The sequence below is a fragment of the Mastomys coucha genome, unplaced genomic scaffold, assembly GCF_008632895.1.
Source record: "Mastomys coucha isolate ucsf_1 unplaced genomic scaffold, UCSF_Mcou_1 pScaffold15, whole genome shotgun sequence".
Lineage (NCBI taxonomy): Eukaryota > Metazoa > Chordata > Mammalia > Rodentia > Muridae > Mastomys > Mastomys coucha.
Window position 1 is genome coordinate 67579112 of NW_022196897.1, and position 26172 is coordinate 67605283.

At 38.4% G+C, this 26172-nt stretch overlaps 1 protein-coding gene and 1 long non-coding RNA gene across 4 annotated transcripts in view; one reads left to right on the plus strand and one right to left on the minus strand.

Annotated features, from left to right (window-relative positions):
- Positions 1-1848: 1848 nt before the first annotated feature.
- Nup35 (nucleoporin 35) overlaps positions 1849-26172 on the plus strand; it is a 25883-nt gene continuing 1559 nt past the window's right edge. The window contains exons 1-8 of one of the 3 annotated variants that reach the window (XM_031370800.1): positions 1849-2003; positions 9087-9257; positions 10930-11057; positions 13505-13559; positions 21345-21486; positions 23958-24027; positions 24748-24876; positions 25910-26074. In XM_031370800.1, the coding sequence (XP_031226660.1) occupies positions 9098-9257; positions 10930-11057; positions 13505-13559; positions 21345-21486; positions 23958-24027; positions 24748-24876; positions 25910-26074 (849 nt within the window). In that variant the 5' untranslated portion in view covers positions 1849-2003; positions 9087-9097. Of the gene's footprint in view, positions 2004-5349; positions 5484-9086; positions 9258-10550; positions 10643-10929; positions 11058-13504; positions 13560-21344; positions 21487-23957; positions 24028-24747; positions 24877-25909; positions 26075-26172 lie in introns of those variants that run through there. The other 2 variants (XM_031370799.1, XM_031370801.1) reach the window with 2 other exon arrangements.
- Positions 9358-10449, minus strand: LOC116090382. Its single transcript, XR_004118669.1, has 2 exons — positions 10262-10449; positions 9358-9671 (listed from the first exon to the last, which is right to left on the minus strand). It is a non-coding gene; the product is annotated as an uncharacterized LOC116090382 (long non-coding RNA).

Genomic DNA, 26172 nt, shown 5'->3' on the forward strand with positions numbered 1-26172 from the left:
AACACCCAACAGTGTGTAACTGCAGCTCCTGTTCTAGGTTGTATGACTAGCCTTTGGCTGCTGCAGGCACCTGCATACATATACCCACATACAAGCACACACAAATACTCCTACACATAATTGAAATAATAAAAACAAATCTTGTAAAAAGGAAGAAGTGGGTACTTTGAAAAATATTTAGAGACTAGAACTTACAAGCCTTGGTGTTGAATTTTATTGAAGAGTTTTCAAAAATCAACCCAAGGTTTCCAGTTTCAATAACTAGAGAACTGGCGGTGCCATTCTTTGAAATAAATATTCATTCTGAATTTGACCTTTTATATTTGATTTGAGGTATCCTTGAGATAGCAAGGTCAAGGGAGTATGTCAAGAGGGTGACTTGGTGGCACATTTAGGCATTGGTATGATCTGGTAGCAGGAATGGATAGCATTACACAAGAAGTTTAGAGTAAAACTAAAGGTACTAAAACTGGGCCTCGAGGGCTGGAGAGATAGCTCAGTGGGTAAGAGCACTGACTGTTCTTCCAGAGGTCCTGAGTTCAATTCCCAGCAACCACATGATGGCTCACAACCATCTGCAATGTGATCTGATGTCCTCTTCTGGTATGTCTGAAGACAACTACAGTGTACTTATATACATAAATAAATAAATCTTAAAAAAAAAAAAACCTGGGCCTTGGAAAACAACCACATTTAAAGGCTGGATGGAAGGTGGGTGAAGAAAAGAGATATGGCCAAAGCGAGCAACCAAAGCACACTGTCAGAGGAACAAAGGCCGGCTTCAAAGTGCATGCAAAATAAGAGCAAATAATACTGAGGTTTACATGTGATAAATATGTACAGAAGATGTCTGGGTTCAGCAGCATGGAGGTTACAGTTGACCTTGGAAAGATCAGTTTGGTGGAATAAGTGATGGAGAAGCCAGACTGCTCTTTGGTTGCTATGTAGTTTGCTGAATTACTGATAAGGCAATAACATGCCTATTTGGGGGTGAATAAACCAGTGTATTACACACAAGGTCCACTTTCTATGATTCAGATGAGTAAACTAAATCCTAGAGTTACCAGTGCCCCAGATTATTAACATTCAAAGTCCTCCACAAAATACAAAAAGTAATCAGGCAAAAAGTAATTGCTTCATTGATTTCTCACTAATGGTTTTCACATAAGTGGTGACAAAAATGTATGACTTTTGAATATCTTGAAATTTGTGCTTATTTGAAAGATGAGAGAAAATGTCAAACAAAGTGATAGAAAATAGCATACTTAATCACCGTAATTCTTGTTTCCTGTCAGTCATCCTTTCTTCCTCTTGAACATGTGACCGAGTCCCCTCAAGGTAAATCCCCCATGTAACTCTGTCAAGAATGGAGACAACTCTCCCTCCCCTGAAGTCTGTTTTGACGGTTATAATTTCCCTGAGGCTTTATCATATCCAATTAGACCTAACTGGCATTTGAATACAAGACCAAGAATCAAAATTTCACAGCAAAGTTATTTAAGTTAGGAAGTTATTCTTGGCTTTCCAAAAGCAAAAGAATCTATTTAGTTGGTTAAAAAAAAAAAATGAGCTGGTATATCAGCTGAGCTCATGTTTCACTGATGTCTGGCTGCATCTTTTCTGTCAGTTGTTTCCTATAATCAGCAAATCACCTGGTTTCTGTTTGTAGCTGTTTATTCAAAGACACTCACAGATACAGATTCTGCTATTATTGTTTATAGAGTCCCCAAATGCAGTACCAACTGTGGGGTTTGTATTTTTGTTGAGATGGTCCTTATGGTTTCTTTATCATGCCTTAAATCATGAGACTGTTCTGGAGATCATTTGATTTTGGCCACTGTGAAGTCATGCGAATGCTTTATATAATGTCACAGTCTAGGTGAATGACAGCCCGTGATGTATAAGCTGCCAAAGGCAGAGCTGACAAGCTCAGGCATGATGTTTCCTCCCTTCGCTCTCTGTCTGAAGACAAATTCCATCTTTTTCTTAAAGTCTTACAAGAGGTGGATATCTTTCTCCTTGTTTTTGATTTTAATATGTATGTGTGTGGTAAGTGCATGTGAGTGAAGCTGCCCACAGAGGCAAGAGGCCTCTGATACCCCTGGAGCTGGAGTTATAGGTGGCTGTGAGCTGCCTGGTGTGAGTGCTGGAAATTGAACTCTGGTTCTTTGGAAGAGCAGTAGATGTTCTTAACCACTGAGCCATCTCTTTCACCCCCCCACTTTGATATTTTTTAAATTATATTTTTATATAATTACAAAATAGACAGTTATCTTAAGAGCTTAATTTTGTATTTATATATAAATATGTTAATAGAGATTTAATTAAGTTCATGAATTACGAGTATATGTGATAGATACACAAAGTTTAACCCACTGTGTCTATTAAAGGTGAATAAATTTAGATCTATATATTTCTGAAATTTCAAAACTTGATTTTAGAAGAAAGTTATTGAATATCCAGCCTTGAATTAATTTTCAAGTTCAAATCTTTGTCGAGCAAATTTCTCACCTGTGTTTCCTGTAGTGTTAAATGACAAGCTGATAGGCAAGATCCCTGAGTTGGTCTGGCTTGAACATTTCCTGTATTTTCCCATAACTAGAGCAGTACTCTTGTGTTGTTTAGACATGAGCACCATGCTTTGGAGAAAGAGTTCTCCATCTAAGCTTGAAAATCTAGAGTTTGGAGAAAGAGTTCTCCATCTAAGCTTGAAAATCTAGAGTACAAAACAGCATGTTGTTAAGATCTCCTGTCCTGAATAAATTACTAATTAAGAATAGATGTGGAGGAAATCTATGTGCGTTTCATTCATCACAGTCAGAGGAGAAAATAGAAAGAGAAGCATTGTAATTAGGATGTTAATCTAACCCTGCCAGTGGTGGTTCACATTTTTTTTTTTTGTTTTTGTTTGGTTTTTTTCAAGACAAGGTTTCTCTGTGTACCTGGAACTCACTTTGTAGATCAAGTTGGCCTCGAACTCAGAAATCCACCTGCCTCTCCCTCCCAAGTGCTGGGATTAAAGGTGTGTGCCACTACCACCCAGCGGTGGTTCACATCTTTAATTCTACCACTCCAGAGGCAAAGTCTGGTGGATCTCTGAGTTGGAGGCCAGCTTGGTTTACAGAGTGAGTTCCAGGACAGCCAGGGCTACACAGAGAAGCTTTGTCTTTAAAAACCCAAATCCTAAAACCAAACCAAAAAAAAAAAAAAAAAAAATCTCCAAGAGTGTTTTAACTTATAATTAATCTTTTCATATATGTATGGATGTATGGATAAAATGAAAATAAGAAAGAAGATATTTGCTCTTTTTCTCAAAAAATATCAGTGTTTTAGAGATGTGATTATTGACTTAATTACCTCAAATGGGTTGTTTGGGTTGAGAGTGAGCCCTAAGAACCATTAGACAGGAGGCAGAGGGACATGTGTTACTATGGTGGTAGTCGTCACATGATGATAGAAGCTTTAGGAAGAAGTGGCAAAGAGAGAGAGAGAGAGAAAGAGAGAGAGAGAGAGAGAGAGAGAGAGAGAGAGAGAGAGACAGAGAGAGAGAGAGACAGAGAGAGAGACAGAGAGAGACAGAGAGAGACAGAGAGAGACAGAGACACAGAGAGAGACAGAGAGAGAGAGAGACAGAGAGACCGAGAGAGAAAAACAGAGAGAGAGACAGAGACAGAGAGAGACAGAGAGACCGAGAGAGAGAAAAACAGAGAGAGAGAGAGAGACAAGAGAGAGGTGGAAGGAAACACATGCTCCTCCTGTATCTCCAAAGAAACCAGTCCTACTGCTGCCTTGATAGGAATCCCTTAAAACATAGTTTGGATTTCTGACCTCAAAATTATTATTTTTTTTGTGATGCTTTAAGTTACCCATTGGTGATCCAGCACAAACTTAATGTGCTTTTGTGTCTGTAAAGACCATTGTTGAATAAGCACTCATTCATATTTACAAGATCAAACATACATCTTTTGGTATATGTACTACTCACACTTATTTTAAAATTAATATTTATTCTATTTTGGGGGAGGAAGGGGCAGGGTCTTTGTAGCTCTTGCTCTCCTGAAACTCACTATGAGCAGACCAGGATGACTTTGAACTTGTAGAGATCCACTTGCTTCTGCCTCCTGAGTGCAGGGATTAAAGGTGTGCAACATTGTATTCCGCACACTGTGGTGTTTTTGTTTTTGTATTTTTAAGTAAATTGAACATGTAAATGGTCTTAAAATTTTAATTCTGGGTGGGTGGTGGTGGTGCACACCTTTAATTCCACCACTCTGGATGGAGGCAGAGACCGGGAGGCCAGCCTGGTTTACATAGTGAGTTGGACAGCCAGGACTATGCAGAGAAAACAGGTCTTAATAAAACCAAACAGAACAAAATAAAATTGAATTCTAGGAGTCTGTCATTTACTGTTGGAGTCATTATTGTGAAGATGTGACAGCCAGCTCTAACCTGATGGGACTGTTGTATTGCCCGTCCAGGAAGAAACCACTGTCTCCCAGTCATTACTGACACTTTCCCAAGAGTGGTCAAGTCTGTGTAATGATTTATACCTGACTCCTTTGTGGTGACTTACAAATTTAACATAGTATCAGGCTTATGGCTGTTGACCTTTGTCTTTTTATTTTTATTTTGTTTTATTTTTTGAGATAGAATTCTCTGTGTAACCCTGGCTGTCCTGGAACACCCCTGTAGACCTGGCTGGCCTTGAACTCAAGAGATCTGTCTTCCTCTGCCTCCCAAGTGCTGGGATTAAAGGTGTGTGCCCTACTATCTAGTCAAAACTAAATGTATTTTAACACACACATAAGTACATGAATATACTCTAAGGAAAGGTAGCAGAGTGAAGAGAAGAGCATACCAATGTCATAGGCAGAATGGCATGTAGCTCCAGGGTTTTTCTTATCCTTTGTTTTAAGTTATATTTTTAATTTATATTTACTTGATGTAATAAATTATGATTATGCTTTAATGTAAAATTACTCTTACATAACACCATTAAAAGAAATGACATATAGATGATGGAAAACATATTTTGAGAAACAAACGTCCTATATCAAGTGCAGAAATCAAGTTGAAAAAAAATATATAGTTTCATTAAACCTACTTTAACAAGTGTTAGGGAAGTCGATGCAATAATCACTCTATCAAGAGAGCAAAGGAATCTGTTTGTATGAAGCACAAACAACATATCAGGAGGCTTGCTATTTTTAGAACCAGAAGTCCCACTTTGCTCCCAGTCTCCTCAAAAAAATCTTCCTTAGAATCCCAGACAGGGTAAAGAAGGTTGCCCTCTTCCAAAATGGCTGAAGCGCCCACAGCTTCTGCAGAGAGCATGGTCGGAAGTTACGCAACCCATAAGGCCGTGCGGCTCCTACGGTGAGAAGAGTTTCCGCCATTTTTGAAAACTGGGAGGGTCATTGCTGGAGTAATAGCCGCCGTTGAGATGGCAGCGTTTGCGGTGGATCCCCAGGCGCCCTCGTTGGGTGAGTGAACCGCGGCCTCCCCAGTGGCACAGCCAGCGCTCTGTGGGCCGGGAGGTGGCTGTCACGCGGCACGGAGGGAGCGGGGAGCGCTGTGGCCGGTGACATCTGGGCGGCCGTACCCCTGAACCCTGCACTGCTCCCGGCTCCACTGTGGTGCCTGCCCCGCACCCGAAAGCGTGCACGAGGATGGGCGGTGAACCCCTGGTCGCAGTGGTAACCCGCTGCCGCGGCGCTACCTAACTTTCTAGGTCCTGTTTTCACGTCACAAAAGAGATTTGTAGACGAATGCATGACCTAGAACCAACCTGGCTCCCTCACCTCCCCGCCTTTTACTTTGGAACGTGGCTCTATTGGACGACTGTTAATTCTAAAGACCCAGCCCCATCGTTTGGTGGGGAAACGTTCCGAATATGCGGTATTTGGAAAAAACAAAAACAAAAACAAATGAACGTGTTGAGTCTCCACTCCCGCTGAGTTTTGTGAATAATGACAACGGTCATATTTTACAACAGAAAACAAACAAAAACCCCAACAACCTGTCTCCAGTTTCATAGACATATCGTAGTATTATTAAATTTATAATTCTCTGAGCTTGTTAGAGAGTAAGCATTGTGTATATTGTGCAGAATTAACTTTGTAGATTCAAATGGCATGTAATGCTTGCCACATTTTGGGTAAAAAGTTGTTTTAAGAATAGCGTTACTTTACTGGGCTGTTGTGGCGCTCGCCTTTGATTTGATCTCTTGGTAGGCAGAAGCAGGCAGATCTCTTGAGTGTAAGGCCAGCCTGGTCTACAGAGTGAGTTCCAGGATAGCCAGTATTATACTGAGAGACCTTATATCAAAAACAAAACAAAACAAACAAAACCGAAAACCAAAAGGAAAAAAAAATTAACATAACCTAATTTTTTTTAGTGTGTCATAAAAACTGAACCAATAATGTTAATAATGTAGATACACTGTTGCAGATTTTTTTTATATTATATAGAGATAAGGATACTTCATCAGCAGGTCCAGGTTTTCCTGTTTAACAATGACATTTTGGAGAGCATAGTTCCCGGTGTAAAAAATGTGAACAAACACATTCTTGCGTATTGCCTAGCTTAGAATCTGATGTTGTCTGATACTGTTCAGAGTCACATGTTGCACATTTTTCATGTGTCTGCTGGTCTGACGTTCTCTCGACACCACTAACACTGCTCTCTGAGGAAGTCAGTGCAGGACTTAACATTTAGGGGCAGAGACTGAGAAGTGGAATTTCAGATGTACAGGATGCAGTCATTAAGCCATTATGTTTAGTCATGAGGGGATGGTTAGTGAAGGTAACTGAATTTTTTTTGACCTAATTAGATTTTTATTTATATAGTGTGCAAGTGTATGGATGTGTTGTGTGTCCCGGGGACTGAATTTAGGTTTAATGGCAAGGACTTTGACCCAGTGAACCACCTCACCACACCTTGAGCAAACTGTTACAGCTGTCATAATTTCCCTACTCCTGTTGTAGATGATAGTTGTGATGTTACCAATAGCTTTGTATTTTGTTACTGGTCTTTTCTAAATATCTATTTAGAATATGCTTCTGGTTTGAGTTTAATTTTCTTTTGAGATATGTAGTAGCACTATGTAACATAACGTGCTTTACAAAAGAATTACAATATATATTTTTTTTACACCTTAGTGTGTGTGTGTGTGTGTGTGTGTGTGTGTGTGTGTGTGTATTTATTTTCGGGGATGATGGGTGAGGGTGGGAGTTTCAAGACAAGGATTTCTCTGTATAGCCCGTGGCTGTCTGGAACTCACTCATTTGAGCAGGCTGACCTCAAACTTCCTGAGACTTGCCTGCCTCTTTCTCACCAGTGCTGGGATTAAAGGCCTCCACCATCCTGCCTTACACCTTTTTTGATATTTGTTTTATCCTTCTGAGTTATTTTGTTTTTTCTTCCCTCTTTTTAAACTTAAACTTTTTTTTTTTTTTTTTTTTTTTTTTTTTGAGACAGGGTTTCTCTGTGTAGTCCTGGCTGTCCTGGAACTCACTCTGTAGACCAGGCTGGCCTCGAACTCAGAAATCTGCCTGCCTCTGTCTCCCAAGTGCTGGGATTAAAGGCATGCGCCACCACCGCCCAGCCTAAACTTAAACTGTTAATATCCAGATCTGCAATAATGGAAATAGAGGAAGTATGTTATTGAAAGCTTTTGAATATCAGAAAACAAGTACTTTAGGTTATTTAGAAGTTAAGCAATAGTTAGTAAAAACCACATAACTTTCAAACATCAGACTTCTCTGAATGCAATAAATCATACAAAGGCTTACTACTAAAGCCAGGAAATTAAGTGTTCATCAGCAGAAATGCAAATTCTTCATTACCACTTTACTAAGGTTTTGTATTATAAGATGCTGGTAGATTATTAAGTACTTACTGAATATTAGCTATCAGGTCAAGTGCTATACTCATTATAAAGTAATAGAAGCTGTGAGTGGATTCTACCCTTACACTCAGTTTTGCTAAGAGAACCTGAGTTAACATCTCTATGTGGCCTGTGCTTTTCTTACTGCTTAATTTTACTATGTAATTCAATTATAGTTTTCCTATTCTAAAAATGGGAATAATCATATCTGCCACTTGAGAAGGTTAATTTTTAAAAAAATATGTATTTGTTTTTTATATGTGCTTGGGTGTTTTGCTTGCATTAACATGTCCTGTACCACATGTGTGCCTGGTGTCTGAGGAAGCTAAAAGAGGGCATCAGATCTCACGGAACTAGAGTTTTGTAAGCCACCATTGGGCACTGGGGATTTAATCTGGAGCACCAGCCAGTGATTGTAACTACTGAGGCATCTCTTCAACCCTAGAAGATTATTTTTCAATTGATGGTTATAAAATATTAGTTCTTTCTTTAGATTAACCAATCTGAAGAATTATGTTAGGGAAACTTTTGTTGATTACAGTTTTCTAGATGTTTTTAATCAATTTAAAATAAATGATCTGAAAGTCAGTTTTATAGCTCTTTTCCATGTATTTCTGAATTAGAAGGTAAGTTCTAGCTTCCTTAGTGTTGTAATGTATGCATGATTACATTTTTATTATGAAAATAATTCAGTGTTTTATGTATAGGGAAGAAGAAACAACTAAGCCCAATGTTGCTAATTTGTCAATATTTGTATAAAAATTGGTATATTCTTGTTTTTAGGTGCATAGTAGAAACACAGATGTAGAAATAAATTATTCTGCTTTTATTAGAGATTTCTTTTTAAGTAATAAGCTAAAGTTTTCAAAGTGATGCTTTTAAATCAATGAAATAGTATAACCAAGAACACCTGCCAAAGATTAACCTTGTGGGAGCTATATATAGCGTATATAACATGAGCAAAAAGTCCTGGATTGGATCTCTAGCATTGTAAAATATGGGTGAAATTAATATTGTGAATACAAGATCATTTCACATTTTGGAATTCATACTAGCTTATAAAATAAATTCAAATAAAGTTCATGATATTTAAGTTTTTTGATTCAATTATTCAACTTTTATCATAAATTGCTATATCTGTTTGTGAGATACTATAGTGGAAATGGCTTTATTTTAATTCCACTTTTGATTAATCTAGGATCTGAACCAATGATGTTGGGTTCACCTACATCTCCAAAGACAGGCGTTAATGCCCAGTTCTTGCCTGGATTTTTAATGGGGGATCTACCAGCTCCAGTGACTCCTCAACCTCGATCAATTAGCGGCCCTTCAGTAGGAGTAATGGAAATGAGATCACCTTTACTAGCAGGTGAGTTAATTGCTTATGGTGGTATTATGGTATATTGGTGTGCATAGTGGAATTTCAGAGAAGTAATGGTACAATACTTTCCTTCACCAACACATTATTATTGGTTTTTAAATATTTTTATTATAAAGTTATGCCTTAGCCCAGCCTGGTAGTAAGTCCCTATAATCCAGCACTCAGAAGAAGGTTGATGTAGGAGAATTGTGAGTTCAAGGCTAGCCTAGGCCACATAGGGAATTTCAGGCAAGCTGGAGCTATAGAGTAAGACCCTCTCTAAAAAGCCTTATACATAGCCAGGCATGGTGGTAAAAGTTTCTAATCAATTATCTAGGAAATAGAGGCAAATTCAAGTTGGGAGTTCAAGGACATTCTTCCTCTCATTGTGATTCTCGGAGGTCAGCTTGGGCCACAGGAGACCTGTCTCGAAACAATAAAATGCAAAGCAATAAGCAACTACCAGAAAACCCCCAAGAAATGAAGGTAGACTTTTTTCCCTCAGGCTCTTGACTAAGTGGTAAGCCATGCTGTATGCTAATCCTTTTATATTTCTCTCATTAAAAAAATCAGTTTGATAATTTGAAGAGCTCTATTCTTAAAAAAAAAAAATAGTATTCCAGAAGATGAGTCTGAAGCTAAAAATAATTTGACAGACTTGCTCCTTGGTGGCAGCATGATGCTGAACCCAGGTCAGTTTTGTTCTCTAGTCTGGACCCTAAGTAGCCAGATGGCTTTTGAAGTTGTTCAGTGGCAAATAAAGGCTTGGGTGGTAAATAAAGGCTTGGGTGGTAAATAAAGGCTTGGGTGGCAAATAACGGCTTGGGTGGTAAATAAAGGCTTGGGTGGCAAATAAAGGCTTGGGCTGTTGCATTGTTTAGCATTGCTTATGTGACAAACGTTGGTCTTTTTCCTCTGTTAAATAGGATCTGTTTAATTTTGATATTCAAATTCCATATTGGGGTGATTTAAATTATTCAGGTAAATATATAATGGAGTTTTTTAATACCTACTTTCAGGAAGAAATGGGATTATATTTTCTTTTGAGACAGGGTTTTGATATGTTGTCCATCCTGGCCTTGACCTTGTAATCCAGGTGATCTGGCAACTCAGTCTCCTGGGTAGTTAGGACCAAGGGCCTAAATAAATCATCATGTGTGGCCCTGAGATTGAGCACATTGGGTAGTGAATGTTAAGCATATAGTAGAGAAAGCAATGTTACATGTGTTTTTATGAAAACTAAATTTCCAATGGTTTATTCTGGAACCTTTTATTCAAAGTGCATTCTGCAGCTCACCAACATTGTGATGTCACTAAGAAGCTTGTCAGAGGTATAGTCACAGGTTCCACCTGTACCATTTGAATCAGAGCCTGACTTCAAACAAGAGTTCTAGGTGACTGTTAGACATTAAAGCTTGAATAGCTGTAGGAAACAAACATACTTTGCAAGAGAGAACAGTTACTTTTTTTTTTTTTTTTTTTTTTTTTTTTTTTTTTTTTTTTTTGATTTTTTTTGAGACAGGGTTTCTCTGTAGCCCTGTCTGTCCTGGAACTCACTCTGTAGACCAGGCTGGCCTTGAACTCAGGAATCCGCCTGCCTCTGCCTTCCAAGTGTTGGGATTAAAGATTTGTGGCCGAACAGTTACTTTGTTTTCACCTGATTGTTTTTTGTACATTACAGGGGGCTCACCACCACAGCCAGTTGTACCTGCTCATAAAGATAAAAGTGGGGCTCCACCTGTTAGAAGTATCTATGATGACATTTCCAGCCCTGGACTTGGATCAACACCTTTGACTTCAAGAAGACAGGTGATAAACGAATTCCCATGCTCAGTAGAAAGCCATTTTGTGGGTTTGTGTGGTTACACAGTGAGGTCAGTAATTAGAAGTTTTCTCTAATATTAATTCTGAAGTAACCATGAGTATAGAATAAGCATTAAGTACATATGTACTCTACTTGTGTTAACATGAAATGTACTTAAGATGTCATAGGATCCTAAGGTGGGCATGGTGGCATACACCTGTAGTCCCAGTACTAGGGAGGCTGAGGCAAGGCAGAAGCAGGAAAAGTTTGCAGCTGGTCTCTGGCAAGATCCTGTATTAGCCAAAAAAGGAAAGAAAGTGGTAGATTATAGATTGTTCTCTCATGTAAGTAGTTCTGTCTTATTAACCTGTCCATGTTCCCAGCCTGATTATTGTAAATATAGAGTATAGAGTTTTAAGTCATTCTACTTGTTTAAGCATAAGATTTGTTTATTTATTTATTTTTCTAGAAAAAAATAAAGTGAAAATTCAGTGTAGTATTTGGAGGTTGAATGTTTAATAGTGATTTTCGAGCTTTGGTGGTGGTGGTTTCGAGACAGGGTGTCGCCATGTAGTTCTGGCTAGCCTGGAATTTTCACAGATCTCTGTTTCTGCCTCCCAAGTGCTGGAATTAAAGGTGTGTGCCACCATGCCTGCCTGAGAGCTTTGTTTTAGGACTTTTTTTATTTACATAAGACCAATATTCTTTTTTTTTTTTTTTTCAAGACAGGGTTTCTCTGTATAGCCCTGGCTGTCCTGGAACTCACTCTGTAGACCAGGCTGGCCTCGAACTCAGAAACCTGCCTGCCTCTGCCTCCCAAGTGCTGGGATTAAAGGCATGCGCCACCATGCCCGGCAAGACCAATATTCTTTTACTAAAGAAACTGCCTCCTGCTAATTGATGAGCTGATCATTTAGTATGCTCTTATGTCATTGTGGTGGTGATCCTCGGGACAGGTGTGGGATGCCATCCCTGGCTTGCATAGGTAACATTCTTACTGGACAGTGCTCTTCTTGGTTTACCACATCCAGAGCATCCTGAATAGGGATCATTCTGAAGGTTAAGTAAAATCTGATGTGCCATTTAGTGTGAGAACCACTGGCTTTTGGATTCATGACCATTCTCATTATTTTTCTCATGCATGAGAAGAATTAGTGTTAGTTATTAACTCATTTGAAATGTTGACAAGACTTGTAGATGATAGCATTTACCAATGTTTTTGACTTTGAAGTATGAACATTATTAGTAGATGAGGGCCAAAATTATTTATGACCCAAGATACCATGCTCAGCTCTGGTTTGGATCAGATAGTTGGATCGTGGGTGGGTTTTTTGTTTCTTTTGTTCTGTTTATAGGAGGATTTAAAACAGATTTAATTTTATTTGTGAGTATTGTGCATCTCTTTGTGGGCATGTGCTACTGTGTGGGAGCCCTGGATCCTCCCCTCGCGCTGGTTTTAGAAGCCTCTGCAAGCTGTCTGTCATGGCTGCTGGGAGCTGAGCTGGAACTCAGGTCTTCTGGAGAGTAGCAAGTGCTTTTAATGTCTGCGTCCTCTCTCCAGCTTCTAGTAATGGATTTCTAACTCGAAAATATTCTCTTTTTTTTGGTTAAAGATTTATTTTATTTATTTTATGTGTATGAGTACACTGTAGCTATACAGATGGCTGTGAGCCATCATGTGTGTAGCTGCTGTAGAACTAAGGACCTCTGCCCACCCCGCTCGCTCTGTCCCCGCTCCCTGCAGTCGAAAATATTTTCTTATTTAGAGATGCTTACTATATTTTCCTCTTGGTAATGTTTTACTGAGTGTTAAACATAAGTTCTCTTTTGTTGTCATTTGAATGTGTTCTCTTTTATAGTTTGTGTCTGTTTAAAATTGCATTATTTTTCTCTTTTTCTGTGTGAATTTGATGAAGTAATTATCATTATATCCATTAGTTTGAGTATTCATTGAGAAATAAGACCAAATAGTTACTATGTTACTATTAATTCCTATAAAAGTTTTTCATTATCTAATGAAACTTCTTTTAAATTAGGTTTTTATTTGTATTGTGTATATGTGTGTGGGGGCACACAAGTGCCGAGATGCACTGTGGAGGCCACAGGATAGCTTATAGGAGTAGACCCTCTCTTCCCACCATATGGATTCTGGGAATTGAGCTCATGTGTTAAGCTTGGCAACAAGAGCACTTAACACTGAGCCAGGTCACCAGCCTCATGTTTTGTATTGTAAAGTATATACTAAAGGAGCCAAAGGAAATTTGATCCTGCCATATTTTGGGTTAATACTGGTCAAGACAGAAGATAAAAAGTGATACTCCACCTTTGGAAGTGTTAGCTGATAGAGACAACTAATTTGTACATTATAGGAATTCAGTTATCTGTTAATGAAGCTTATCTATTGAATTTTTAGTGATTACTGTGTTTTTAACTTAGCACTCTTTTCATGTAGGCAAATATTTCAATGTTGCAGAGTCCTCTTGTTGGAGCTACAACTCCTGTGACTGGTGAGTCCTCTTCCTCAGCTTCTGTTTTCTGCTCTGATGTTCACCAGTACTTTCATTCTTTAAATTTGGAGGCTGTCTGAAATGTCAGTAATCTTTAGGAAGGCAGTGCTTTGTGTAGATTGCTTTTTGAATTTACAGATAGGCTAGTCTACCAAAAGTATTAAGGATTTAAGAATGCATTCTTAATAGATTTTTGAAGTAGTTCTTGAATTATTAAAAACTGTATAGAATAGAGTTGGCACAAGTGGGAAGAAGATTCAGATCAAACGGTGTAGGTGTTTTAAGGGGCACCGACACTGAGCTGTGAGCCTAACAGCCAGAGTATAATCCCTGGTTTGTCTTTAACAACATTCTAGTCTAGCCGCTCAGTATCATCCTTAGGACATGGTCCTTTATACGTGCTTACCATTCCCACTGAATGTATTCAGCTGCTCAAACAACCTGTGTGAAAGAGAACAAACATAGTAGATAATCCTCAAATAGACAATATTGGTCACAGGATTTATGTTTATAAACAAAATAAGCAGATTAGGAATCTCATTAGAAACTAATATGTTTTATGTAGAGGAGAAGGTATGGGGTAGGAGGGATTTAAAGGTTTTCTTTTTTCCTTTGTGCGTGCGTGCGTGCGTGCGTGCGTGCGTGCTCCAGCCCTCCTGTCTCAGCCTCTTGGGTGTCAGCATTATAGCTGTGCTATCTATCTCATCTGTCAGGGCTTGGAATTTTATAGAGTAGTATGTTAGTTTTCTGTTGCTATTTTATTAGTTACCATATACCGAGTATGGCTTAAGCCAGACTCTGTATTGTGCTGTAGTTCTGAAGGTCAAGTGCATGCCATGGTTCTTAGCAGACTAAATGAGGGCATTGGAAAGGCTGTTGTAATTTGTGGAGGAGGCTACTGAGTACAGGTTCACCTTTTCTGTTCTAGAGATGGCTCCCATTCCTTGGATTATGATCCCTGTGTTTCGCTTTTAATGTTAGCTATTATTCTTTTGTCACGGACTGGGTTTCTTGTGGGAATCCCTTGTTCCACGGGGCGATGTAAGTTCTGGCCCTGACTATATTGTCCTCTTGAATCTGTTAAAAAGTCAGCTGATTAACAGACTCAATTCCACCTGCAACTGTAATCCCTTTTTTGCAAATACTACAGAATAGTCCCCAAATTCAGGAGGTTAGCTTATGAACATCATTGGGGGGCATTATTTTACTTGTCCACGGGTAGAAAAATAAAATAAAATTTTGTTCCAAAACCTGAAGTGAGGGGGTTAAGGAAAAAAAAGTTATAGACAGAAGGGAAAGGACAGCTCCTGATTCTAGAGCCTTTCATATAAATTATCAAAGCTTAGCCTCATTTAACAACCTCTAAGTTTATGTCCAATTCATCTAAGGATATGAAAGTCCTAAATATCCTCACACTCACAGCTTGTGTCTGAAATGAGGAGAAACTGGTGGGTCCTTTCATTACCATTTAAGATCTAACATACTCATAGATCCAAATGTAAGCTGGCCAAGGGATAAAGTGCCCGGTGAAGCATAGTGAACAGAAAACCATTCCTCCCTGTAAGGAAGTTTTCTGTTACTATGATACCTGTTTATCTTTTTATAAAATGACCAGCTTCAAGCACTTTTTTGTTGTTTGTTTTAAGCTGGGAACATCTTTCTCTTGGCAGTTTGCTATTTCAGAATAGTGAATTACTGTCATTTTAGAATTTGACTTCCATTTCCTGTGTTGAGCTTGTTTTTATAATTGTTTATCTCCCATTTTCTTTATTATTTATATTTTTTAGCAAAGCATACATTTGAGTAGTTTTATCATAAGGGTTGCAGAATACGTAAAACTCAAAACTCGGGTGGAATTTCTTCTTTTTAATCCTATATGAGATTGGAATTTCAGAGACAAAATTTCTTGCCCTTCTATTTTCTAGTGTTCTGTTCTGTGGAAGGTATTTGCCATGACGATTTGTGGCTGTTGGGAGAAAAAAATTCATGATTTCTACATAGTTTCTTCTCTGAGTTTCATAGTGTGCTTTGGTGTGGGATTTTCTTCTGTTTTACTGGGATATTGATAGATTTCTTAAGGCATATCCTTTAGTTCTGAGGAACTTCTGTATGTATTGTGGGTGCTTGTTTACTTTCTTTTCTGCCTTCTATTTTTGGGGAATTCCTTTTGTTTGTGTTTGGATTCCTTGAAGATTTGAAACTGTTTGAGAAGATGCCTCTATCACATTGGTCTGTAGGAAAGTCTGTGGGGCATTTTCTTGATCCAGTGATTCATCTGGGAGGGTCCAGCTCACGGCAGGAGGGCGGTGCCACTCTTCAGCAGGTAGTCCAGACAAGCCATGGGAAGCAGGCCAAGGTCTTCTAAGACAGAGACAGTGACAGTTATTATCTGTCTGTCTGGGATGAGCTGGTCCCAAGCTCATTCCTTGTTGTGTGTGCTTCAAGTTAATTTTCCATTTTTCCAGCCCCTCATATACTTTGTTCTAAATGTCTTATTTTAGAAATGTATTTACCTTCTAAATCTGTAAATGAAGACATCTGTAATGAAGACATTGTGGGAAAGTCAAGGCAGTAGGAACTTCCAGAATGATTGCTATTAGTTGTCTGGAGGGGCTACAGGGAGTAGTGGTGTTCTGTGCTTCATTGGGCACTTTATGCCTTGTCCAGCTATGATGGTAATGAAAGGACCCACCAGTTTCTCCTTGCTTCAGACACAGGCTGTGAGTGTGAGGATATTCAGGACTTTCATATCTTCAGGTGGATTAGACATAAACTTGGAGGTTACCAAGCTAAGCTTTGGTAATTTATATGAAAGGCTCTCAGAAACCATTGTTAGTACAATTGTGATCTGTCTGGAGTTTTCCACGAATCTCTAAGCTATCACATTCAATCTGAGGAGCCTACCATGATTAAGAAAAATATTCCTATCATTGGGGAAACTTCCCTGGTGTAGGTATTTCTAAACAGTGGCTGTAGTATCCATTGGGCTGAGGCAACATTCTTTGTTTATTTTTATGTGTATGAGTACACTGTAGTTGTACAGATGGCTACTTGCTCGGGCCCTGCTCGCTCCTGTGTAATATGCTCTAGCTGTCTTCAGACGCACCAGAAGAGGGCGTCAGATCTCATTATGGGTGGTTGTGAGCCACCAAGTGGATCCTGGGATCCGAACTCAGGACCTTTGGAAGAGTAGTCAGTGCTCTTACCTGCTGAGCTATCTCGCCAGTCCCAGATTTCTTTTTTTTTTTTTCCTTTTTTTGGTTTTTCAAGACAGGGTTTCTCTGAGTAGCCCTGGCTGTCCTGGAACTCACTCTGTAGACCAGGCTAGCCTTGAACTCAGAAATCCGTCTGCCTCTGCCTCCCAAGTGCTGGGATTAAAGGTGTGCGCCACCACCACCCGGCAAAATTCTTTATTCCAGATGTGTCATGCTTGCTTTCATGGAGAGAAGGTGTCATGGCAAAGACCTTTTCTGGTGTTCATTTATCATATCGTTTTGAAATTTCCTGTAATGTTTCCTTTGATTTCACTTATTTTGAAATACTTGGATCTGTTGTTTAATCGAAGAGTAATAAGAGCTTTTTCACTCCCTTTAATTTGATTTTGTGAAGGATGTTTGGATAGTGATTTACCAGGGAAATAAATTTTAGTCCAATCTGATGTGGTTTGATAATAGGCACTTTACTTTATCTTAAGCATAGCGTATAGGTACCAGAGGTTTGATTTAAAGGAAGTGAAATCAGTGGAGCAATTAAGTATTACCTTGGTGGGGAGCAATTATACTAAACTTATGTAAATACTTTTCAATTAGTATAAGTAATTGCATTTTTTAGATTAGTTGACAAGGCAAAGATTAGATTGCTTATTCATTTGAGACTTAATTTTGATTTGTCTTTTTAAAGGTCATAATGGTCTCAACTTGAGCCTTAATTTAATTTCTTGCTTGAAGGTTATTACATGATATAACATAACTAAACTGAATCTTAATGGTTATATAGGGCATAAAAAATTGAATTGATTTTATACTAATGTACCTTTTATTGTGTTTGGCTTATTAAAGGCATATCTTTGTAGTAAGAATTAATTAGATTTTAAAGAGATTTATTTATTTATTTATTAATCTATTTATCTGTTTATCAGGCAATAGCCCTAGCTGGCTTGTACCTTGCTATTTAGACCAGCCTGGCTTTGAACTCACAGAGATTGGCTTGCCTTTCACCCAAGTGCTGGGACTAAAGATGTGTCACTGTAACTGGCAAGATGTGTTTTTAATTGTGTGTGTGTGTCTAAGTCTGAATGTACATTTAAGTAGTGTCCACAGAGGTCATTGGGTTCCTTGAAGTTGGTATTGCAGTCAGGTGTGAGTTGCCTGACACGGCTGCCAGGAACTAAACTCAGGTTTCTCTGCAAGAGGATTAATTGCTCTTAACTGCTGAGCCAACTCTCCAGTTTCTGAGATACTATGTATGTCTCATTTTAAAAATACATTTTACTTATTAAATCCATCTGTGATGGCATGAAGAATAATAATTGTTTGGTGTGTTATAACGTGTTATAGTTTCTCTTCCTATTGTGGTGATTAAAAAAAAAAACTCACCCCAACAAAAGCAACTTAAGGGAGAAAAGTTTATTTGGCTCACAGTTCTAGGCTACATCCTGTCATTGTGGAGAAGCCGAGGCAAGAGCGACTTAAGGCAGCTGGTCAAAGTTCATCCACACTAAAGAGCAAAGAACTGTGTGTCTGTGCTCAGTGTAATTTCTCCATTTTAACAATTCTGCATGCCAGTGAGGAGACAGCACCACCCACCGAAGACAAGGCTTCACACTTAAGCTGTGCAATCCGCAGAGTCCCTTACAAGGCATACCTACAGACAGACTAGTCTGGTTAGCCAGTTCCTCACTGAGACTCCATTGTGTCAAGTGGACAATTAAAGCTAAGGATCTTTTAGGGTATTTGTTTTCTTCCTCTCTCCCCATTTCTTTTGACCTTGGGTATATGTGTATGTACACCTGCCATGACATGCATGTTGAAGTCAGGACAAATTGTAGAAGTTGAATCTTCCACCATGAGGACCTCAGGGATGGAACTCTAGTTATCAATCATTTTCTTAGTGGAAAGTGCCTTTACCTCCCACTGAGCCATCTAGCTGGGTTTTGAAGGGTTGTTTGTTTGTTTTGGTTTTTCAAGACAGGGTTTCTCTGTGTAGCCCTGGCTGGCCTTGAATTCAGATATCTGCCTGCCTCTGCCTCCCAAGTACTGGGATTAAAGGCGTGTGCCACCACTGCCTGGCTGAATGCTTTTTAATGAGCATAGTAGGTCTGGTTTGATCTAACCCTTTTCCCAAAGTAAAGGCTATGTTAATAGGTTGGATTAGATGGCTTTCTAAGCCCAAGTTATGTAGGCTACTAAAGAGAATTGAGATGTTTGAAATTTTAGGTGACTTTTTTTCCTTTTCAGTTAGAAATACGTTGTTACTTTGTAGTTTTTATTTGAGAACTTAAATTTGCTTTTTGATTGTTTGATTGAACTATGCACTATTAAAACTGTGGAGACCTTTGATATAGACTAAATGAGTTCCACATCATGAGATGAGGAGGAGACATTGGGGCCAAGGTGGAATGTTACTATTTGAATCTGAAATGTCCTCTACAGGTTTGTGTTTTGAATGCTCTTTCCCAGTTTGAGTTTCATTTTGAAAGCTATTGAAGCCCTTAGGTGATAGGATCTGGCTAGGGAAAGTAGTTGAGGTGAGATTCATTGCTTAGCCTCTAGTCCCAGCCTGCTTGAGTTTCCTAGTCTGCTGCTCTACCTTACGCCCCCATCGTCACAGATCGAGCTGCTGCTCCGTACTGGCTTCCCCACTGTGATGGCCTCGAATCCCCCTGAACACATGAGCTCACAAACCCCCTTTCCTCTATGAGTTGTATCTGTTAGATTCTTGGTCATCAGTGTGCAAGAAGAACTAATACACGTTGAATGTAATTACTGTGGTACTCAGGAGCTTACCTGATCACTGGGTAAGATGGGCCTTATTGTAATTTGTTCATTTGTTTGTGCCATCATTTAAAGATGGGAAATTAAAACAAAAAACTTAAATATATGTTCATTTAAAACTAAGCCTTTGGGGCTTGGGATTTGGCACACTTAATAGTAAACCCATTTCATTTAACCAATAATTTTGAAGTAAAAGTATTTCTTTCTAAGGTAAATAGTTTTCATGATAAGGAGTGGTAAAGTTTTATGTTTCTAATGATTGCTACATTTTTATAATCTGCTTCTTAGTCCATCAAGCACATAGTGAAGCTCTGGAAAATCACGTGTGCTTACAGGGCAAGAATACAAGGTAAATGAGACTTTGTATTATCATTCAAGGTAACTTTGTCTTGCCTGAGCCTGAGAGGGTCTTACTGGGTCCAGGGTCTCTGGATTATTACACTTGTGTATTGATACTTTGGTAAATACAGGCTTGACTAAGATTACTGTGGGAGAGCAGTGCTTCTGATTGCTTGTTTGAATGGGAATTCCAAGTGTCTTTTTCATGGTTTCCTTTCTTGTTAACTAGAGCATCCCATTTTCTGATCTTGCAGGCCTGTTAGGAAGTAAAATCACACATGTGTGGAATGAGTTGATAAATCTTCAGCAGGGTTCTACTTTCTTACTTCATATTTATAGGCTTTGTCACTCTTGCCCACAGGTTTCCACTGTTTTTTCACTTCATCTGAGGCATACACCAAAATCCTTACAGAGGTTTTTATAAGGCCTTCCATATGAGCTCGTATTCCCAGTCTTCCTCAGTGTGCTCAGTGTGGAAGAAGTGGACTCTCTGCTTTTATCCAACACCTGCTCCAATGTCCTTGGGCCCTGCATTTTGGCCATTGTCTTCACCTAGTCACCACACTTGACATTGACTTGACTCTGTGTTGTCTTCCTTCTGCCCTCCCTGTGTTCACAGCCCGTGTCTTTGCTAACTGGTAGTTGTTATTGTCTAGACTTGTGTGTTTTCTAGAATTACACATCTGTTTGTCTTTGTTCGAGAGTTTAGGCTCCATTGGGGTTGCTTGTGCCTGGTTTTATATTTTTACGATTGTGCTGCTATGCTTGTAAAATCAAGAATGATGTTCCATATTTGAAGCGATTTCCTGGATTGAATAAATTATTTCTATTGTAAAAGATAAAGAAAACTAATGTCTACTTAGAAATACATAGTCAAGACTTTGAGATAAAATAAACTTACAGCAAAGTTTGATGGCATACATCTGCAATCTTAGTAGCTGCACGAGGATCGGGTATCTTAATAAGCAGAGGTTGGAGTGTACAGCTCAGTGACAGTGCAGGCAATGGCCTCGTGTGTGTAACACTCTTGGTGTCATTCCCAGCACGGGGTCTAGGGGAGGAGGAGGAGCTTCTATTACTTTTCTGTTAGAAATTTACAAATGTTTAACATGTTTATGGTGAGATATTAGTTCTTAATTTCAGAATAACCAAATACAGGATCATGCGAAATTTGAGCACAAAAGGCTGATGAAGGAGGATTGCAAGTTGAAGCCAGTCTAGGCTTTGAGATAGTGAAACCCTATCTCAAAGACAAAATGACAAATTATCCCAGTTATTAATGACTGTCTCTATATGATAGTATAAAATGGCTATTGGCTACAGTTGTATGTTTCAAATCATTATATCTAATTACCAACTTTTAATATAATTTGCCCTGTGAACTAAGATCTTTGCTTTAAAATAAGCCCATGTGTTTTTATTGGTAACTAACTTTCTAAATTTACTACTATAGGGCAAAGCATGTTTAGTCCAGCAAATATTGGCCAACCACGAAAGACAACACTATCTCCTGCCCAACTGGATCCTTTTTATACTCAAGGAGAGTCTCTGACTTCAGAAGATCACCTAGATGACACTTGGGTGACTGTGTTTGGGTAAGGATTCTGGACCTGTGAAAAATTTACCCCACCCCAGTATTTGCTCATATTCTTAAATACACCAGCACACCTGCCACCTGACCTGTGCAACTGAACAGTTGGCAGCATTTACCTTTCTTTGTCAGCTCTCTTCTGTTGCTGTTGTTTTGTGCAGCAGTGCAGATCGTCCTGTGCATACTGTCCATAACTGAACATCATTAAATAGAGTTTGATTTTGTATCAAAGACCATTTGTGCGTATTCTTCCCAAGTTATTTAGTAGTTGTTAAAGGCGAGGCTGTCCTGTTAGATTTAGAATCCCTTTTCTGCATTTTCTGCTGGCCCTGCTTGTACTATAAGAAACTCAGCTGGCTTGAACTGGCAGTGCTGAGATATGCTTATGTTCTGTGTCACAGTAGTGGCACCCCTTAGTCAGTATTTAATATTTAGGAGTGTGATAAAACTTTTATATGCAGCAGAATAATTTTTATTGCCATTAACAAGTTAAACACCTTAGAAATCTTTCATTTATACAGATGAAGAAATGGACTATAGACAAAAAAAAAATCCCCTCCCCCAAGGATTACAACTCATTAAATAGCAAGAATTTCAGCAGAAACTGAGGTCTTTTGATTCCACTTTGGTCTTTACACTAAACTACATACAGGCTATTTATGAAAGTGTGATTGCTTTACTTATATTGGACCTTACTGTGTTTATTTTGGGAGTAAAATATGTAAAGATAGCATATAGAACTCCTAAAAGGAAGAATAAATAGTGTGCAATAAGTGTTTATTAGATTTTATTCACTTGATTTATTTTAGAATTTAAAAATTCAAATAGTTCATAGGTAGAAAGTCAGTCATACTGTTTGTCTCCAGCTGTAACTGGGGACAGTCCATGATGGCCACTGCTCTGATTCTGTGCCTGCTTCATTGAGAAGCAGGGCAACTATATTTCCTTGTTTCCTTGGAAGCCGTTGTAGAGCCCATGGCCCTGGCAGCTGAATTGCCTCTCAGTGTTTAACATTTTCCATTTTCTCTCTCTTTTTTTTTTTTTCCGAGACAGAGTTTCTCTGTGTAGTCCTGGCTGTCCTGGAACTCACTGTGTAGACCAGGCTGGCCTTAAACTCAGAAATCTGCCTGCCTCTGCCTCCCAAGTGCTGGGATTAAAGGCGTGCGCCACCACTGCCCCGCAAATTTTCCATTTTCTTATGAAGTAGGAGCAGTATTGAGCATACATATTTGTTTCTGTTTTTAGGTTCAGAAGTAATAGTGTGATTTTGAAGATTTCAGGTAGTTAGAAAAAGCACTTGAATTACTTGTAGTTATTAAAGATATTTAAGATTTTACTATATTGTATCTTATTACTTTCATGTTTTAGCTATTTTATATGTATTTCCTGAAACATTTTCTTTTAAGGAATAAAACATTTTCTTTTGATCATTTAAGGGAAGTATTTCTAAGATACATGATATGTTCCTCCTTTAACTAGTTTAACGTTTCTGTCAGTCTGGGGTTGTAGAATACTTAAGAGTTTGAGAATATTATATACTACTGAAAATGGCCATCAAGCCTTAAACCATGCTTTATTTCTCCTCAAGTGGAGCCATTTTCATTTTTGTGTCTTTTATTTGTTGCTTTTTTTGGAACTAAAATTCTCATATAAGTAAATTATGGAATTTGAGTTCTGAATGCAGTGTTTTATTCACACTGATAGAGGAGTGGTTAAGACAGTGCCTCACTCTGTCTCTAGCTTCCTGGCCTTGGACTTAGAGCTCCCCTGCCCCTACCTCCCAACTGCTGGGATTAAAGGCATGGACCATATTGATCTTAATGTGTTTAATTTCACTTTTTTCCCTTTAAAGCTATTTATTTGAACTTTTAAGTTAATTTATGTTAGTGGTTTAAAAAAAAAAAATCAGACTTTTTTTTTTCTATACTGGAATTAGCTATTACTATTTTTATATAGAAAATCATGTCATTATTTGGGCTATAAAAGTAATCATACCTTATTGTAAACTATTCAAACTGTGTATAAGACTTAATAAAGTATCCTCTTAAAGATATTGCTATTAAATTTTTTGAGAATTGCCTTAATGAACTTTGTAGCTTTGTTATTGATGTCAAGTTTCATTTTTGAACACTGAATATTTTAAATGCCTGAAATCTTACGGTGATACTGAGTACAGAGTGATATGGTATTACAGTTTAAAAAGTTTACCCTTCTAGTCCTAATATACCTAAGTATTGTTTATAAATATGCACTGTAATGTGTATGTGTTCACCTGCATCTGCCTAGCTGTTGAAGAGCTGCGGTAATAAGTTACGGGACTGGGAATTTGAAACATTTCAGAGATGGCGCTGGGCGTGGAGTGTAGTTGAGTCAAAGGTGACTGATAGAATTTACTATAGAGGAAATGGTATGGTAGTTTACTTTTTTATTGATAATGGAAATTGATGGTTTTGTCTGGGCAATTTTTCCCCCCAGGTTTCCACAAGCATCTGCTTCTTATATATTATTACAGTTTGCACAATATGGGAATATCTTAAAGCATGTGGTAAGGCTTACTAATTTTTTTTCTCCAATTAACATTTTGGTTAAGGGAAGAAAAGTTATAAATTGAAGAACACTACTTCTTTTTGTCTTCTTTCTAAATTTAAATTTAGTTTTTATGTTCAAAGAATATTTACTTCGGAGTCTAGAAGACTCAAACTTGTGTAGTGTTAGCTGCGAAGGAATAGTTATGGTTGAGTGGCCCTGTCAGGATCCACCCTCCCTTTTTAACTAGTTCAGGCTCTTAGGATAGGTCGACTATATCTCATATACAGTGGTGGTTTTCTCTTAGCTTTATTGGGAACAGAGGAAGCGGGGAGCCCAGAGCTTCTGGGGTGTCTAAGAGCTCTTTATCCTACAGTGGACTTAAGAAATGCTTGTCCCATACATAGGCCAGACCCAGGTTGCATTTCTATTATTTCAATTCTTACTCCTACACAGTCGTATTCATGAATAATAGCTTTTTAGAAATTACATAATAGTTACTAATATAACTTCTGTAGGAGATAATTCTTCTGGAAGTTATTTTACTTTCAGGGAATATTTGCCACATGTTTTGTTTTAGAGAGTTGAGATCTGGAGAAGGATTATAGAAGCTATTTCCATAGATCTTTCTGAATATACAGCTTTCACAGGGAATCAAAAAATGAAAGTCAATTTTGTCCTTGTGTTTGTATGTTAGGTGTGGGTTTTGTATCTTATGAAATAATTTCGTTGTTTGCAGATGTCTAACACAGGCAACTGGATGCATATTCGTTACCAATCTAAATTGCAGGCCCGGAAAGCCTTAAGCAAAGATGGGAGAATATTTGGAGAATCCATCATGATTGGTGTCAAGCCATGTATAGATAAAGTAAGTTGTAGGTGATTTAAGGAAAGAGTAGCTTACTGAGTCTGTATGAAGAGTGCAGGTAAATGTTAACATTAGTGTTTGTCCTTTAGCCTCTTCTTTCCCCTAGTTTGTGAAATGGTATGACAAGATGTTAGACATTATCTGTCTGCACTCTACATTGTTTTAACAAAGAAAGGTAACTTGTGTAGAGTACTAAAGTAAGGCCTAGATTTAGGTGTCTGGATGCTAACCCGCTCTTGACTGCTGCTCAGCATATCAGGTTAGTGAACCATCTCAGCATGGACACCTCACATGGATGCTAACTGACTGATAGCTTTAAATAGCTAAAGTTTTCTGACAGTTGTTTCTGTTTCAGAGCACTAAGGTTTATTTTATATGTACCTTTTCAACATTAGTGAGTAGAATTTAATTTTTGTGGCTTAAAAAAAATCCTTTGGAACATACTTGAAATAAATATATGCAAACCTTTTCCTGAATGCTGCATACTAGTTTCTATGCCTGTTGCCAATACACACACAAATCAAGCCAAGCAGACAGTGTTTCTTAGAATCCACAAGGGAACCTGAATAGGAAGAGAGACTCAGAGTCAGAAGCTGCTAGTACTCGGGACCACCAGAGTCCTCTCTTCCCTAGGGCTATCCGATGGCACAACAGTAATTGTACAGTAACATTAATTAGGTTTTCTTTTGTTTGTACTTGCTGACTCATCTTAGAGTCTAAGATGCTTTTAAAAAAAGATTTCATACATGTATATCATGTATTTTGGTCTTACTCACCCCCCATTCTTCTGTCACATCCTCTGGAACCCTGTTCTTCCAAAACATCTATTTTGCTTAGTGATTCTTGCTCTTGTGATATATAATTAAATTGAGGCTGTTTGATTTGGATTAGATCCCAAATTCTAGCTAAGTTTACTTAAAAACTTTATATGGTCAAATCTAGTAGTATTTAATAAGTTATTTTTGTGTGTGTGTTTTTGGGAAAATATTACATAGCATTAGATAATGTGTCCCATGTTTCTTTGTTTCTCCAGAATGTCATGGAAAACAGTGACAGAGGAATCTTGTCATCTCCATCTGTAGCCTTTACACCGCCCATCAGGACCTTAGGCACTCCAACACAGCCTGGAAGCACTCCTAGGGTTTCTACCATGAGGCCTCTTGCCACAGCATACAAGGCCTCCACTAGTGACTACCAGGTATTGTTAGGATACATGTAGCCTGTTTACTGTTAGATCTGTGGTGTTGTGTGTGTGTGTGTGTGTGTGTGTGTGTGTGTGTGTGTGTGTGTGTGCAG